Source organism: Phascolarctos cinereus, unplaced genomic scaffold (genome assembly GCF_003287225.1).
Source record: "Phascolarctos cinereus isolate Bilbo 61053 unplaced genomic scaffold, phaCin_HiC Scaffold_5;HRSCAF=322, whole genome shotgun sequence".
Taxonomy (NCBI): Eukaryota; Metazoa; Chordata; class Mammalia; order Diprotodontia; family Phascolarctidae; genus Phascolarctos; species Phascolarctos cinereus.
The window spans coordinates 453764371-453782517 of NW_027555958.1; the positions used below are offsets into that span (position 1 = coordinate 453764371).

At 44.2% G+C, this 18147-nt stretch overlaps 1 protein-coding gene across 3 annotated transcripts in view; it reads right to left on the reverse strand.

Annotated features, from left to right (window-relative positions):
* SLC1A7 (solute carrier family 1 member 7) overlaps nucleotides 1-18147 on the reverse strand; it is a 77522-nt gene that overhangs the window by 12981 nt on the left and 46394 nt on the right. For all 3 annotated transcript variants that reach the window (XM_078154562.1, XM_078154561.1, XM_020987516.1), the window contains exons 4-5: nucleotides 2930-2972; nucleotides 716-938 (exon numbers count right to left, since the gene is read on the reverse strand). In XM_078154562.1, the coding sequence (XP_078010688.1) occupies nucleotides 716-938; nucleotides 2930-2972 (266 nt within the window). The remainder of the gene's footprint in view (nucleotides 1-715; nucleotides 939-2929; nucleotides 2973-18147) is intronic.

The following is an 18147-nucleotide window of genomic DNA, read 5'->3' on the forward strand; positions in this document are numbered from 1 at the left end:
ATCCTTCAGAATCATGTCTGGTCATTGCATTGATCAGGGATCTTAAGTCTTTTTAAAAAATTTTTTTAAGGTCATTGTTTTCCTTTACATTATTTTGATCATTCTGTAAATTGTCCTCTTAGTTTTGCTCACTTCATTTTACATCAGTTCATACAAGTCTTCCTAGTTTTTTCTGAAACCATCCCCTTCATTTCTTACAGCACAATGGAATTCCATCACATTCATATACTGTAACTTGTTTATCTGTTCTCCAACTGATGGGCATGCCCTCAGTTTCCAATTCTTTACCAAAATGTTTTTGTACCTATGTGTTCTTTTCCTCTTTTTTGTACGAGAGGGAATTAAGAAAGTTTTACCTGGATTTTCTTAAAAAATAACCTCTACAGAGAGAATGTAAGAGCTGGGAGGGACCGTAGAGCATGGAATGTCAGAGCAGAGAATATTAGAACAGAAACTGTTAGAACTGGGAAGGCCATCATCCAGGCTCTAGTCCAATCCCTGCATTCTATAGATGAAGGACTGAGGCCTGGGAAGCAGTGATTCTCTCAAGGTCATACTGCGAGTTAGACACAGTGCAGATCTCCTTTCTCCCAGGCAGGTGCACTTATGGTAGGTCCAGGGGAGCTGGGTTTGTTTTCTCCCTTCCCCGATCATACCTCCAAGAGATACAGACCCCAGGGAAAGGTGACCCTGAACCCACGTGGTGGACACCTACCCATGGTGGCTGAGAAGATGACGATCCCCAGCACATTCATGCCATCGCTGGTGCCCGGCTCTGACTTGTACACCACCTCGGGAGGAGGCGTGAGGTCCAGGGCGAAGTTCTGCACCTGGGAGCCATTCTCCTCCTGGACCCCATAGATGAGGATCCGCTGAGGGGTAGTCTCTGACGCCACGGCCTTGCTGGACTTGACCATCGGGATGTTCTTGGTGCGGTACTGTTGGATAACATCCGCATCCCCACCGCGTCCCAGGAAAGCAGCCAGGGAAGAATCAAGGGGGAGGTCAGAGAATTGTTACTTGTAGATCTATGCATACAGTAGGCACTTAATAAATGCTTGTGGTATTGAAGAGTATTACTCCATATGGTTATTATAATAATGATAAACATTATAACTTAATAATAATAATAAAGAGGCAGCATGGAATGCTGAATAGAAAGCTAGGCCTTGGAGTTAGATAGATCTGCTTTCAAATCTTGCATTTGGCACCTTCTGGCTGTGTGACCCCAGGTAAGTCACTTGACTTGTCAGTGCTCCAGACACCTTCCCTAAGACTGAGAGCTGTAAAGCAGGTGATGATTTGAATTGGCAAGGGAGAGTTTTCTTAATGAGAGTTTTCTAAACCAATAAAATCATGGGTTGAGCTAAAAAAATTAATATTAATTGCAGTGTAACTTAAAATAATAAAAATGAATGTTAATTACAGCATAAAATAATAAAAATTAATATCAATTATAGCATAACTAAAATAATTAAAAATTGATATTAATTACAGTATAAATAAAATTAATATTAGTTACAGTATGTGTGTATTATTAGATAATTAAGATATTTTAGAGTTGACATAGTATAGTGGATACAGAGCTGGCTTTAGAGTCAGGAAGAGCTGCATTCAAATCCTACCTTAGATACTTACTAGTTGTATGACCCTGGGCAAGTCCCTTAACCTCTCTGTGACTCAGTTTCTTCACCTGTAAAATGAGGGGGTTGGACCCAGGGGCCACTAATTTCCCTTCCAGTTCTAAACTAATGATTAATGTAGACTGTTTGATCAATATTTAATGATATTAATTAATGATGAGTGAAACACATTAATGAATATAATTACTTATTATACTTAATCCCTGACGTTTTCCCATTTCTGCTCTCATTTGGCCTTCACAATGGCCCTGCTGGTTTCAACAGGATGGAGATCATTATTACCACTAGAAAAGCAAGGAAACTGAATCTCAGAGAAAGGAAGCAACTTTTCCAGGGTCACATAGCATCCCCCAAAGGGGGTCATCCACCCTCTGTTAGAACACTTCCAGTGGGGTGAGCTCGAGACCAGATGGAAGCTTGTTCTGGTCTTGGACCTCTTGAACCCTAGGATGCTCTGGGTTAAATTGATCAGAGATTTCCCCCTGTAACTCCCCCCTTGCTCCTCTTTACTCCCCCTTCCCAAGCCAATCTGTCCCCCATTCTCTTGGACAGCCTGCTGTGGATATGGAGGACAGCCGTCTTCTGTTCCCCAGCCTATTCATCTCCAGTTCCTTTAACTGATCCTCACGCTCTCAAGGCCTTGCTCACTCTCCTTTGGAGGGACCCCAGGTCATCAGGGTCCCTCCAAAAGCCTGGGGCCTGGAACTGCAGACGCCACTCTGGATGTGAACTGACAGGGAGGAAGATGGCAAGACTGGCTTCTCCCTTCTTGTAGACGGTGAACAGCCCAAGATGGTATTATCTTTACTAGCTGCTGAGCCAGACCTTCCAATTTTGGTTCAGTTTAATTCAACAAACATTTACTAAATGTCTAATATTTTCCAGGCTCTGTCCTAAGTGACAGGGATGTGAAGATAAAAAACCAAAATGCTTTTAATGGATATTGAACTTGTGGTCTACAAAGAAAACCAGCTTAGGAAGCAGAATGTAGAGCCTTGAGCAGATGGGATTCTTTTGTTTGGGGGCAAGTCAATGAGGAAGGAAAAGTTCTGGGGCATTGGGCCTTGGATAATCAAGTGGCTGTCCCAGGGCTCCATGAACATTTCATGGTGGGGGGATGCACAGTGGGAAAGGGTCACATGAAGGGAGAGGTAAGGGCATTATGTGCAAATGTTGCGCCCTTCCCAATCTGGCCAAATTTGGTCCTATAGGACTGTCCTCCTGGGTTGCCAACCTCCCATCCCATCCCATCCCATCCCATCACATCCCAACACTAACCCACTCACCTGTTTGAAGGTGGCTTCGACTAGGTTTGCCGGAAACATATTCCTGGAAAGAGAAGGAAAGGAAAGGAGGTAAGCCAGGTAAGATGTTCTGCTTAGACCTTGGCCCTAGAACCACGTCCCCTCCCTGGCACTGAAAACCTCTGTGGGATCAAGGCCCCCATTGGAGGACAGGAACCTGTCTCTAATCTCCTGGGATCTCAGAATCACAGGTTTAGAGTTGGAAGGGCCTCAAGATGCCATCTAGTCTAACTCTCATTTTAGGCCAGAGAACTGCGTGTCCCCCAAGGTCACATAGGTGCTAAGTGATACTCCCTCCACACGTCTGCCTGGTCACCTTCTCTTCTTCCCTCAAGCCTTCCTTGATGTCACCAGCTTAGAAGGACCTCTCCATTGGTCAGCACTCCCAGATCATTCTGATAAGCTCTCTCTTTTGTCCCCATGTCTCCCGCAACTTGTATCAGGCTTATGAGTGTCTATGGCAGATGCCCCCACCCCAACACAGTGTTAACTCCTTGAGGGCTGGGATTACATTAGTGAACTCTTGATGTATGCTTACTGAACTGAAACAAGTTGATGGTGAAGAGTGATATCCATGTAAGGAAGTCAGGAAGATCTGAATTCAGATGCTAAGCAAGTCATTTAACCATTGTCTGCCTCAGTTTCCTTATCTGTAAAATGCAGATAATAATAGCACCCACTTCTTCATGTTGTTGTAAGGATATAGTGAAATAACATGGAAAGCGCTTTGCAGGCCTGAGTTTGATAGAAATGGTGACCATCATCCTTATCATCATTGCTGTTATTAACACATACCTGAAAAAGCCCATCTCTTTGGTACTAACATTTTCCTGGTCCTGCTGGGAGTTAACAATAATATTATTTGTCCTAGTAAGAGACATAAGTGGATAATGTGATGCCAGCATGTATTCTAATGTAATAAATGCTGGTCCCAGGAGAGCTATCCTAATGTACAGTGAAAGGGGGAAGAGGGGAGAAGGGTGGAGGGGGAGAGGAGAAAGGGAAGGAGTGGGAGAAGGAGAGAGGAAGAAGAAGAAGAAGAAGAAGAAGACACAAAGATGAAGATGAAGAAGAAGAACAAGAAGAAGAAGAAGAAGAAAGAAGGAGGAGGAGGAGGAGGAGGAGGAAGCAGGGGAAGTGAAAACTCCCTTGGGCCCCATCCTCAAGACTGGGGGATTTGGACATATCCATTCCTCTCTTGCTGAGGCTGCCTCCTGGCTGCTGATGGATGTTGGGATGTTTCCTGGCCCTGGCTCAGACGTGGCTTGTGGGGATCAGTGAAGGCCAGGTTCTTCCAGACCCCAGCAGACCTCACCATCCAGCCTCTCTCCAACAGCACTGATTTCCAGATCCTGAACATGCTCCATCGCTATGGTGATGGAGAAGTTGTTATCCCTTCCAGCTTCTGTTCCCTAGCTTGACCTCTGGGCTGGAGCTGGGCCATAGGGCTGGGCTCAAGACCTGCTGTTATCCTCCCTGAGGGTGGGGGGAGGGTGAAGCAGTGGGCCTGGGGCCACAGGGGCTTGGTTTGGCTGGGCTTACCCAGGATGTATTAGTATTTCTTTTTCATATCACAAGTTTGCTATTTTAAGTAAAGCATTTCTGTTTTCCCAATGGTGTGATGTCATCTCATTAATATTAAAACTGCCCAGTCTTTTCGAGGGGGAGAATGGAGGCTGAGAATGGGAGGTGAGCCAAGGTAGACAGTATGGAGCTCCCCTCCAAGCAGGTTCTTAGGAAGTAGCAGGAAAGCAGTGGGGAGGGGGCGGGTGAAGGGTAGCCCCCATCTGATCTGTTCAGAGGGTCAGAGGATCAGATGGAGATTCAGAGCTAGAAAGGACCTTAGAGGTCACCAAGTCTTCTCCCACCCATTTTTCAGCTGAGAAAATTGAGGATCAGAGAGATAAATTGATTTGCCTGGAGTCACAAATCAACTGATAACTATTTCTCAAGTACCTATACTACGCTAAGCTAATAAGTGTCCCAGGCAGGATTTGAACTCAAGTTTTTTCTGCCTTTAAGTCCAGCACACTCTCTACAACTCCACATTGTTACACGGATGAGTTCAGAAAGGCCTCAGGGTCAGGTCCATTTTATATGACTCATGAGTAGTTCAGGGCCTTGTCTCTAGTCAACACAGCTGGTTCAGAGCTGGGTCTAGAACCCAGATCTTCAATCTTTTTTTTTAAATTTTAATTTAATTTAATTTTTTAAATACAGATCTTAAATCTTGAGCTTATTCCAAGGTACCAAAGCCTCGCCTGGAATTGCTCGGACACCAGAAGTCAGTGTACCAGTTTGTACCAGCTCATGCCTGCTTCTTATCAGAGCGGGGATGGCTGAGAATGGCTATGTGCAGTCAGGGCACTTGGAATCCTGAATTCCCAGGCCAGCCAGGGCCCAGGTGGGGGTTTAGGCATCTCCCTCCCACAACCAGGGCTTCCTGAACAAAGACAGCCTTGTCTAGCTCACATAGCTGGAAGGGGTGGGACAGTCCCTGTGGAAACACTGCCGGCAGCCAGGACAGGACTCCCACCTTGCTTCTGGAGAGATATACTTCATATGCTCATTACATGCAGGTTTCAGAAGGTGAGTCATGAGCGAGACACTCCCAGACAGCTCTCAGGAACATTCTCTGCTCCTGGTGCCAATTTCTAAGGCTGTCTCTTGGCACGCCTGGCTGCCCCTTGCTCATGGAGGTAGGAAGATGTCCTCACAACCAAACCCTGCAGACCACCCCGTGACCAAGCCAAGTGTTCCCAGTGAAGAACATAATAGGCTCCCTGTCTTTTGTCCTGCTTAGACTCTAGTGTATTGTGCTCTGTTCTGGATGTCACATTTTAGGAAGGTCAGTGACCATCTGGAAAGCATCCCAAGGAGGGCAGCCAAGACAGAGGGGAGATTGGAGACCAGGCTGTGGGCTGGAGGAGCCCGGCCCAGCTTGGGAGTTGCACAGAGTTCACAAAATTCCAGAATCTCAGACTTGCAAGGGGCCTCAGCAGGCAAAGTTTGAACAAGAATGCTGTCTTCCATGTCCCTGGTGAATGACCACCCAGCCTCTGCTTGATGAGGTGGTAAACCCAGTACTTCCAAGAGAAAAATAATTTTGTTTCTAGAGAGCAAAATACATGCATCAAATCAAATCTGCTTCTCTGCAATACCCCCTCCCCAATCCTGCTCATCCCTAGGTCCTAGGTCCACCCTCTGGGTTCAAGGAAAACAAGTCCTTCCATTTGTCAGCCTTGCAGATGCTTAGAGATGGCTATCACACCTCCCCTATCCCAGACCCCATTCCCCAGCCTTCCCTGCCACAAGCTAAGCATTCCGTGTTCTTACATGGCACCATCCTGGTTGTCTTCCTCAGCACGGTCTCCAGCTTATGGATGTCATTACTAAAATGTGGTGCCCAAGAATTGAACACGATACTCCACGTGGCATCCGACCAGAACACACTGCAGAAGGATGGCTTGTTTCTAGAAGCTGCACCTCCCGTAATGATGTCAGAAACCCCAGTAACCTCCCCACTGCATGGCTGACACAGCGCAGTCCACTAACCTCCACCCCCTTCTAGATGTTCCTCAGACAAGCTGCTCTCAAATCATGCTTCCCCCAATCCTGCACTTGTGACATTGATTTCCAAGCCCCAATATAAGACTTTTTGTTTACCTTAAATTTCATCTTCTTAGATTTAAACCAAATGCTCTAGCCTGGCAGCACGTTTTTAGAGTCTGGCTTTGTCATCTAGTGTGTTAACAATCCCTCCTAGCTTTGTGTCTGTCATCTGCAAATTTGGCAAGCCTGCCGCCTTTGTCTTTATCCAAGTCGCTAAGGAAAATGTTAACCAACACAGGGCCAAACACAGACCCCTAGGACATCCCATTGTAGACCTCCTGCCATGTTGGCATTGGACTATTGGCACCTTCTCTTTGGGTTTGGCCAACCAAGCGGGTACAAATCCATCCAGTTATAGTCTCATCCAGATGTCCTTTCTCCATCTTCTCCACAAGAATAACATCAGACTCCTTAATGCTTTGCTGAAATCTAGGCATGCCATATCTGCAACATTCCTCTGAGTTAGTCATTTAACAATCTTGTTCCAAAAGGAAATACAATTAATGTGGTATGACCCATCCTTGGTAAAGCCAGGCAGGCAGTTGGTAATCACTACTTTCTTTTCTAGATGTTCAACTACTTCTTGTGTGATCTTTTTGAGAATTCTGCCTGGAAACAGAGCCAAGCTCACTAACCTAGAGTTTTGAGGACTTCCATGACTTTTTTGGAAACTGGGACTCTCCAGTCCAGTAGCCCTCCAACCCACTCCCTTTCAAAGATTACTGATAGCAATTCAGGCTGCTTTGTCAGGCCCGAGGATATTATTCACCTGATCCTTGACCTGATCCTTGATACTGGGCTCCCTTCCTAACTCCTTATTTATCTTGGACACCAATTCCTAGCTCATCATTTTTGTCCTGCCTTTGTCCTTGTTAGAGAAGTAAGAAGCAAATTAAGGACTGAGCAGTTCTGTCTTTCCTCCTCTATCAGTTGTCATCATCCCATCTATCCCAGGCCAAGGTCTTAGTTCTTCCTTAAAGCTCCTCTTTCCCCCAATCTAGCTGAAAATGCCAATTCCGTCTTCTTTTGGTCCATAGCTTCACTCTCCAAATGGGTTTCCCTTCTGTGAGCTCATCAGACAGAGACTGGATGATCACTTGCCAGTTTTTTTATAAAGGAGATTGTTTTATGGTATGAGTTAAACCAGATAGCCTCTGAGGGAGGAAGGGAGGAAGAAAGGAAGGAAGGAAGGAAGGAAGGAAGGAAGGAAGGAAGGAAGGAAGGAAGGAAGGAAGGAAGGAAGGAAGGAAGACATGTTTCCTACCCGTCTAGTCTCTGATAACATGGCCAAAGAGAGGGACGTAATAGTCCCTTTGGACTCCCTCCCTCCATCCCTTTGCTGCCTTCTGGTATATGTACAAGTGTTTCAAAGTTCTCCTAAGCCTAGCATCATCCACCCCATGAAGTTCCTCTGCTATTTAAAATGTACAGGAGGGTGGCTAGCTTGCTTGGTTAGCCAATCACACTACCACATAGTTGGTGCTATGGGACTAAAGCTCAGGAAAGAGAATGGAGGCTGGATATGTTGATATGGGAGTCATCAATGTAGAGAGGGTCATTGAACCCATGGGAGTTGATGAGGTCACTGAAAGAGAATGTAGAAAGAGAAGAGGACCCACAACAGAGCCTTAGAGAATACGTAGAGTTAGGGGGTATGCTGGGGATGATGATGCTGAACCAAGCTCCAGCACTCAGCATCCCAGGGAGGAGAGGCTATCCAGGAGGAGAAGGTGGTCAGCAGAGTCTAATTAACAGAGGGATCAAGAAAATAACAAACTTTTAACAGGAACCATTGAGGAAGCCCTAATCTGCTACTAGACCTTTATTCAAAAATAGAAAGGTGGGCTATATGAAGGAAATGGGATTTTGGCAGCATGGAGAATTCTGGGTGTAGGAACAACCTCATTTCATTGAGGCAGGTCACAGATTGCCACCCATCTATGACTGTGTTGGTTTTCCTCCATGCTTGGAACGCTCTTCCTCTTCATCTTCACCCCCTGGCTCGACAAAATCCTGCCTTCTACAGAAGGTCTTTCTAAGTCCCACCCTTCCCCACTGCTAGGGTTTTCCCTCTAAGATTACCTTCCCTCATACTCTTGGATGTACATGGTTATTTTCATGTTGGGCAGCTTGGTGGTGAAGTGGATGAGTTGCCAAGTCTGGAGTCAGGAGGACTCATCATTCTGAATTCAAACCCACCCTCAGACACTTACTAGCTGTGTGACCCTGGGCAAGTCACTTCACCCTGTTTACCTCAGTTTCCTTATCTGTAAAATAAGCTGGGGAAGGAAATGGCAAACCACTCTAGTATCTTTGCCAAGAAAACCCCAAATGTGGTCACAGAGAGTCAGACATGACTGAAAATAATGAACAACAAGATTTTCATGTCATTGATCCCATTAGAATGTTAGCTCGTTGAAGGGAGGGCCAATATTTTTGACCTTTTTTTTTGTATCCTCAGTGCCTAGCCCAGTGCCTGGCATGCTGTAGGTGCTTAATCAATACTTGGTGACTGAATGACTGGATTTAGATATTAGAGAGCTGCACTTGACAGTCAGGAAGATGACTGAAAGGTTGTGGCAACTCCTTGGACATATGGCCTGAGTGAAGAGAAAGACAACTTCAAAGTTGGAAATCTGGAAGACTAGAAGGATGGTGGTGTCCTTGACAGGAATACGGTCTTGAGGTGCGGGGGTAGTGTCAAGATAAGCTCCAAGCAGAAGGTAGCCCTTATGCTGAGCCTTGAAGGGAGCAAGGGATTCGAGAAGGCAGAGATGAGGAGAAAGAGAGCATTCCAGGCATGGATCATAGGATTATAGATCTAGACACCTCAGAAGCCCTCAGATTAGAAAACTGAGGCCCAGAGAGATCAAGGGACCTGACCAGGGTCACATAACTATTAAGTGTCTGAGGTGAGATTCAAATCCAGGTTTTCCTGACTCTGACCCAGCACTCTGCCTGAACAATGAGGAGAGTGAAAGATGGGGGAGAGCCTGCAAAAAGCATAGAGATGGGAGATGGCATTTTCCTTTAGAGCAAACAGGCCAGGTTTCCTAGACTATCCAGTGCATTAAAAGCCAAGCAGAAGCTTTTATAAGGAATATAGAGTGCTTTGAAGACTTTTAACTGCTGTATAAACATCAGTTATGTGTGTATCTGCTCTAAACCTGTGATTTCATTACCATAAAGAACTCTTGGTGTCAAAATCTATCCACTGATACATATCAGCATCTCGTTGGCAATTTATCATCTTAGAGAGCTGCCAGGGGCCCTGAGAGCTGAAGGGACTTTTCAGGATCACGGATACAGAATGTATCAATGGCAGGACATGAGCTCGGCTCTTTCTGACTCCAAAGCAGGTCACCCCAGTTTTCATGATTCAGGAGGAAAAGGCTGGATTTGGAACCAGAAGACATTGGTTCAGACACTGGTTCTACCAATTACAGCCTGGGAGACCCTGAATGAGAACCTTAAACTCTTTCGGCTTTGGTTTGCTCATCTTTAAAAGGAGACGATTGAACCAGATAGCCTAACTTCCCATTGAATATAAACTCCCTGAAGAAACAGAGGAGAGAAACCCTTAGCCCTGAGGGCCATTACATTGTCCCTAGGCTTAAATCGAGAGAATTATATACATACAGCGTAGCCACTGTATATACATAAATATTGAAATAATACATACATAATAGAGAAATATAAATATGTATATGTGCTGTACATACATATACCTACAGACACATCTATATCTATATATTTATCTCTCTGTGTATGTGTGTATATATATGTGTGTGTGTATGTATCTATATCTATCCATCCATCTATCTATCTATCTATGTCTGTCTGTCTGTCTATCTATCTATCTACTTATCTATCTACTGTGTGTATAGGGTGCCCCAAAAGTCTGTTTAGTTTTAAGCTTAGTAAACCCTCCCAGTCTTTACAATCCATCTTCTCTGAGAACTCATACCTCTCTCCCAGCATATTGTATTTACCATATTTTCCCTTGAATGTTATATAGAACTTAGTTATCATGGAATGCTATTCCATACTACTATAGAATGACTATTAAGTCATCCAAGAGATCTATGGTTTCCCCCTCTCCTGCCCCATCTCCCCCCCCCCATGTTTGCATCCCTTCTGGATGCTGCCCTGGACCCTCACTAGCTATGTGACACTGGGCAGGTGGAGTCTCAATTTCTTCCCTCGGAAAATGGAGATAATGATAGAACCTACTTCATTGGGTTGTTGTAAGACTTGAATGAGATAATATATGAAAAGACTCAGGAAAGCTTAACATGCTAGTTAATCACCATCTCTTTTTCTTAGGTTAAGTCCCAGGGAGCAGTTTGAGGCACAGAAAGATTAAATACATTACATATTATATTACATAATTATATATAATATATTACATATTAGCTAGCAATCAGTCAACAAACATGTCTTAAATGATTAATTAGTAAAGGCTTGTTGACTGATCGTCGGCCGCCTCCTCTCTGTGAGACCGGACTCTCTGGGTGAACTCTGACATCCAGGTCCTCATCAGCCCTTGCCTGGACTCTTGCAAAAGTCTCCCAATTGATCTCCCTGTCTTGAATCTCTCCTCACTCCAAACCAGTCTCCACTGAGCTGCTTGAGTGATATTCCTGAAGTGTAGGTCTCATCTTGTTGCCATCTGCTAGGTACATTTCCTTGATGATATCCTTTATTGTGGTTCTTTGTTTTCTTAAAAAAAAACGCCACTATTCCCTTTAAAATTTTAACTTAAAACACAAAAAACCCCCAGAACATTTCCATACACACATCAGAATACAAAAAAGGATTCTATATGAAACACTGAATCTCCATTTTCATACTGCTTGCTTTAAAAAAAAAATTTATGCATATGTATAGGCAATGAATTCTAGCTGCTACTTTCAAAACTATCCTGTTTATCTGTGCTTCCTTATGAACTCCCTTTTGTTTTCTCCTGTGCATTTTGAGAAATGTTTTAATGGTCACTTTGAAAACAAAAAGATATTGCTGAAGTCCTCCTCCCACTAGCTCCTTCACCTTCCCCCATAGATAAGAAAAGTTTAACTGATAAAAAGGAAAAACCTTCTTTATAGCATATAAATGTAGTCAAGCAAAACAAATCCACACAGTGACCATATCCAAAAATGTGTCTCTGTACCTTGTATCCATCAATTACCTTCTTGTAACGAGGTGGGTAACATGCTTCCTTTCTCCCTTGAGACACGTTGGTCATTACTTTGATCAGACTTCTCAGGTCTTTCACAATCGTATTTCTTTACAACGCTGTCTTCCAATAAAGCGTTCTCCTGGTTTTGCTGACTTCATTTTCCATCAATTCATATTGCCCAGGATTTTCTGAAATTGCCTCTTTTATTGTTTCTTATGGTACGATAGTATTTCCTTATATTCATAGGTCATAATTTGTTCAGCCATTCCCTAATTGTCTAAGAAGCAATCTAAGGCCCCTCCTTAGATTCTAGTTCTCTTCTACCCCCACTTCCCACCCTTTTTACCCTCTCCTTCCCTGGAGGAGGAAGTTTATCTTGTTTGTGACTGTCCCTTTCCCAGTGTTATCCTCTCTTTACCACCCCCCCTTGCCTATCTCTATTTGTTTACCTGTTAATTTTGATGTGAGTGTATGCGTCTTCAGCTCTTCTTTGTTCATCTTAGATAAGGGAGGTTCACCTGACAGAGCATTAGGGGCCTCAGAGCCCCCCTGGCCTGGGTCGATAGGTATGAGTGATGTGCACAGCACTGGTCAGAACCACGTTGGTTCCCGCCCTCTACCACTTCTTGGCGCTCCCAAGGTCCCCACTCCAGAATTTTCTGACTGTGCTGAGGCTTACCTCAGAAGACTCTCTGTTCTTGCTGCTTCTAGACACAGAGCCTTGAAGACTGCATTTGGCTTGTCCCTGGTGTTACTGGTGCTCACTCTGGGCTGAGGATCCCTTTCCTATTTCTCTTAGGCCTCTGGCTGACTTTTTCTGCAATTTGGAGGTGTAAGAAGTCAATGTAGCTCCTCACTGGATTTCTTGATTGTTTTTTCAGTCCAGCGAGAACTTCAGGTTTTTGCTGGAGTTGGTATGGGAGCCAATCCGGTGGCCATCTTGGCAGGAAGTCGATGGCTCTCTTTCCTAATGCCTTATTTATACCGGGTACAACCTAGCATGTCACCCCTGCCCTCTCGGTGATCCTTATTTTCAGTTCTTCAGTGTTAGTGTGTACTGTTCCATGTTCCATTTCTTCAGTATAGCGTCTCATCACTAGCACATCCGCACAACGTCCAGCCTGAACTTTTCTTCTTATGTCCAACTCGTAAAACAGATTGAGTGCATCCTAAACTCCTATAATTGCAGCGTCCCTTTTCTCATTACTGCGCTTTCATTTTTATTCCCCTGCTTCTATTCTTCCCTGTCCAATTCATCTTCCATGCAGCTCCCTCACTAAGGCACAGGTCTGGTAAGTTCCTTTGTATTTACGTACCTGTACCATTGTGTCTCCATGGAACATAAACTTCTTGAGGGCAGGGGCTATCCTGTTTATATGGTCTATGGAGGCCCAATACTTAGCCTCACTCACTGAGGGTACTTAAATGATTGCCAAGGTTGGCATTGTTTAAACCTGGAGGTAACAGGAAGCCACTGGAGTTTATTAAGGGGTGGTGATGGTAACATGATGAGACCTACACTTTAGGAAAACCATTTTGGCATCTGGGTAGAGGATGGAATAGAGTAGGGAGAGGCTGGATGCAGAGAAACCATGTAGAAGGCTCTGCCTAGTCTATGTACCTAAGTCCTGGTACCTAAGTTGTGAACCTGATGAATTGGGAGTATGGTGGACAGTAACAGAGAAGTTCAGAGGAGGGGAGGATTTGGTGGGGAAGGATGAGTTCTATTTCAGAACTTGCTGAGTTCATGATACCTGCAGGGTTCAAGATGTCCAGTTTGAGATCTCCAAGAGTCAGCTGGTGATGTGGGCCTGGAGTTTAGGAGGCAGGTTAGGTGTTGTCTGGTACTTTTTCCTGGGCGCTTATAACTCTTATTCAGAGAAGTGTACATTAAAAACTCAGTCATTATTTAATTTCTCTGGTGTTTTAATGAGGTGGGGATGGGGAGGAGAGGGAGGGATGGAGTGAGGGAGTTCAGTTCTCTGCCTAGTGCCTTGAATCTTAACACCAACTTTCCAGAGTCCTCTGCTGATGATTGAGAAATGAATTCATCACTTGGCGGTCCTTCTGGGCCATGGTCTGGTTTTGTTTTCTTGGATCATGTATTGAAAGGAGCATTAACAACTCCCAGACTCAAAACCTCAGTCTTCTTGGCCTCATCTATTGGCCCCACATCATCTCAGCCATCAAGTCCTGTTGATATTTTAAAGTTCTATCTCTTGTAATCCTTCCCTCCTCTTCATTCCCACTATCTCCTCCCCATCCTAGGCCATGCTCTCATCACATCAAACCTGGGTGATTACAACAACCTCCTGGCTGGTCTTCCTGTCCCTGGGCTCTTCTTTCCCTCCAGTTATCAGTCACTAGACACACAGCCAAATTTTCCTTAAACTCTATTTACCACAAAACTTTCCTCCTCACATACCTTTGATGGCTTTCTATTTTTTTTTTTAGCCTGGCATTCAATGCTCTCAACAGTCTGGGCTTGAACCTACCTACCAACCTGATCTTCCCTTCATATAATCTAGGCTCTCTATGATTGTCCTCATGTCTCACCTCTACTTATCTCATTTCCTGATCTCGGGAAAGGGAATTGGCTTGGAAGCCAGAGCACTTGGGGTCAAACCCAGACTCTGCTCTATACGCTACTGTCTTTGGCAAGTTCCATAATGCATAAGGTGAGGGGGTTAGACTGGATGATTTCAACGGGCCTTTGCTGCCTTACCCTCTGAGGACTAGGGGCTAGGTCCTCCATTATTCATCTTCACCTCTGTGCATTTGTACACACCATCCCCCTATCCTTTGAGTGCAGCCCTTTCCCATGTGGGCCTCTCAGGATATTTATCTTCCTTCAAGCCTCAAGTGTCGTCTTCTCTGGGAGCCTCCACTGATTCCATTAGTTATTACTTTCTCCCTTCTCAAATTACCTTCTGTTTATTTGACTGTTTATACATTGCATCCACCTAATAAAAGAAAGATCCTCAAGGACAGGAATTCTTTCCTTTTTCACAGTAACAAAGGGGCAATTTAATGGACCCTAAAGTTCCCTGGTTCCCTCTTCTTTGGATTTAGGGGGTTTATTTTAGAGTAAGAGTTCTGAGTTCAGTCTGAATCACCCTGAGCCCCTAGTTAGGAAGATTCACAGCATGTAGGCAGAGTTTGGCCTCTCTACTTAACTCTACAATTATATCTATCTTTAGTTAACCCTTGATATCTGTGGTTAAGGTAAAATTCAGTTTAATGGAAATGTTTGGGTAACTAAACAGCAAATAATACGGTAGTTCTATGGATAGATAGCCATGGCAGTGTGTGTGTGTGTGTGTGTGTGTGTGTGTGTCTATCTCTCTGGGCCCGGGGTGGGGGGAATTGGGGGGAAAGAGCTTCCTTTTTCTTGGGATTTCCCTCATTCTGAGTCTTCTGCTCTGGAAAGGCTGTAGAGCCATCGAGTATCTTCAATATGCCCTTCTCTACCACAGCTTAGTCCTTCCTCCATTCTGCGCTTTCTCTAATTTCTTGAATGTGGAGGTCTTAGAATCTTTCCCCTTTGATTCTGAGTTGGCTTATATTTATTCTACAAGTTGCTTCGGGGTGAACCAGTGTCTCACACAATGACTCTGATTGATTCAAGGAGATGCACAATGCCTGTTCATTTCTTCAGTGGTTTCAGCCATGTCTGACTCTTTGTGACCACATTTGGGTTTTTTGGGGCAAAGATCCTGGAGTGTTCGCCTTCTCCTTCTCTTGTTCATACTCATTTCTGATTGTTCCATTCAATCAAAAAGTGTGCTCATAGGGTCTTGCCATCAGAACCAAATGGTGTTGGTTTAAACCACCATTGTATCTCAACAAGAAGCTGGGGCTATCTGCTTATTGAATGGAATTGGAGCTGCACTGTCTCCTCCAATCTTCCGGAAGCAGTTTGTCTGTCCTTTCTTTGCTCCATCACCCTAGCTTCATTTACTTATCTGTTTACATGTTGTATTCCCATCAGGAGAAAGGAAATTCCTTGGTAGTGGTAACAGTGGAAAGGACACTTGTTCTGGAGTCAGAAGATGTGGGTTGAAATCCTCCTTTTGGTGCTGAGACAAGTTACTTCTGCTCCCTTGATCTCAGTGACCTCATCTGTAAAATGGATCCTCCGAATATATGGTTTTTACTTTTGTATTCCCCAAATCTCATATAATTACTTGCTCTTTGTAGATGCTTAATACAGGTTTAATGAGTTGAATTGAAATGAATGCCTTGATTCTATAATAATATTTCTGCCTTCCTCCCCCTTTCTAGGACCTCTCTGCCTTTCAAGACCTAGACCAAACCTAACCTCCTCCAAGGAAGCTCCCCTGATCCCCTAAGTCTGTAGTAATTCCTCTCTTTTCTGGGTCCTTATACTCCTAACTGCCTGAGTACACATTGGGCCTTGGGTCATAACTCTCCTGCCTCATACCTTTAGCAAGTGCTTTAAAGACTGGCTTAGGAAGTGAAGGGTTAAGTCATAAATTCAAACTTACTGCCTCATTTGTACTTCTTTGCTAGTATTTCATCCACTGAGCCATGAAGCTTCTTATCCAAATTCCCATTGAAGTAGCACACAAGCCATCCATTTAGAGAAACATTCACTGCTAAATAAATGGTAGGAGAAAAGGAGCTAGAGAACTTGATGAGTCCTTTCCCTTTAAAAACTTATGAGCCCAAGAATGGCACCAGTTCAATACAATAAACTCCCATTTTAATAGTGCTTTTAAGATCTAAAAAGCACTTTCCTTCCAATAACTCCAAGAAAAAATGTTGCAAGTTTTACAGTTTACAAATGAAGAAACTGAGGTTTGGTACTTAGCACAGTGCCTGGCAATAGTAAGCATTAATGAATTCTGCTTAATTCATTACTTTTTACCTGGAATCAAAGTTGATGGGAATAACTTTTACCCTGCTCCTGTTTGGGGATAACTCTCCTATTCTCCACAATCTTTCAAATATCTCTGCCCCAGACATCACAGCAGTGATTCTTTTTTAAGCACCCAAGGACATAGCTCTGCTGGACCAGGCGACTTGAACTCTTCAAGGACAGCTAAAAGCTTTCTTATTGTCTCTTAATTTCTCTTGAGTCTCAACTCGCTATTAGCTATTTTGGGGTTGTTGTTCTAACCTTTCAGGCACTAGTCATTCTCTTTGGCAGACAGAACAGCCCCAGAATTAACAGGCACCCCAACTACAACAAACACGACATCCAGTCTTTGTAGGAAGAACTCCACTGATGGGAATCTGACTGCTTCTCACAGGAGAGGATGAGTGAGTCATAAGCAGACCTTCACATGGCCAATGCTTGGAGGAGAAACTCTACCATGTCCCCAGAGACTCTTTGGAATCCCTTATTCCTGCTACCCCCCACTGCCTACCCAAACCCTTGCCATCACTCTTCCTTACTCTCTGCCCAAGGAATGAGGAGAGGGCTACTTAATCACCCAACTTTCCAAAACAAATGGCCTCTGGGTTGAGAACAACCATGGAAATATCCTCAAACCAAAAGGATCAATTTTCACTGAGTTAGAAGCAACCATAGCCAGAGAATAAACTTGGAATGCTGGACTTTCCCACAGCCCCCAACCAACCCTGAGAATCCCAGAGTCAGGGATCTTGGCCACAAAATCTTAGAATCCCAGAATTTGTCATCCATCTCCCAGGGCAGGATTCTCCTCAATCCCACGCAGCATCTACGGCAAGCAGTCGACCACCTCTTTGAGAATGCAGACAGGGAACTCACTTCCCTGGGAAGCAGCTCATTCTCCTTTCCTGAAAACTCTGTGTGCTCAATGTCTCCCTTATACTACCCAAGGACTTCAATGGGTCTATAAACTCATTGATGTGGACATTCCCTCCAACAAAGCAGATTGCAATGTGCCCATGCCTCCCCATCCAACAACATACCTAGGTCCTTCTTTGTTTTCTCTTAACATTGGGAGGATAACATTGGGAGCAAAGATGCTGATTATCTGAGGGTTAGCCCTTGTTCTTGGCACATGACTAATCCACCTTGTCCCTGCCATCCTCATCCTTTATTCTGATTCTTTCTCATAATTCCCTATTTGTCATGTGTTGTAGGTTATTCATACCCACCATGAGCCTCTCAATTGTCCTTTGAGTGATACTCCAAGTCAAGTCTTTGGAAGCTATAGTATTCCAAGAATCACAGCCATTGTAGGGACACTATTAGAATTATGGCATTAAAAAGAGCCATGCCAGCCTACATTCTTCTTCCTGTTTAATTCTGGATCCAAACTCTTGTCCATTTACTCTCTCTCTCTCTCTCTCTCAGGTTCCATAAATTATTCATCTAACTGACTACCTGGTTAATAGGAATTCCTCATCCATTTGATCATTCCTATGTAGATGGTTACTCCAAACTCTTCTAACT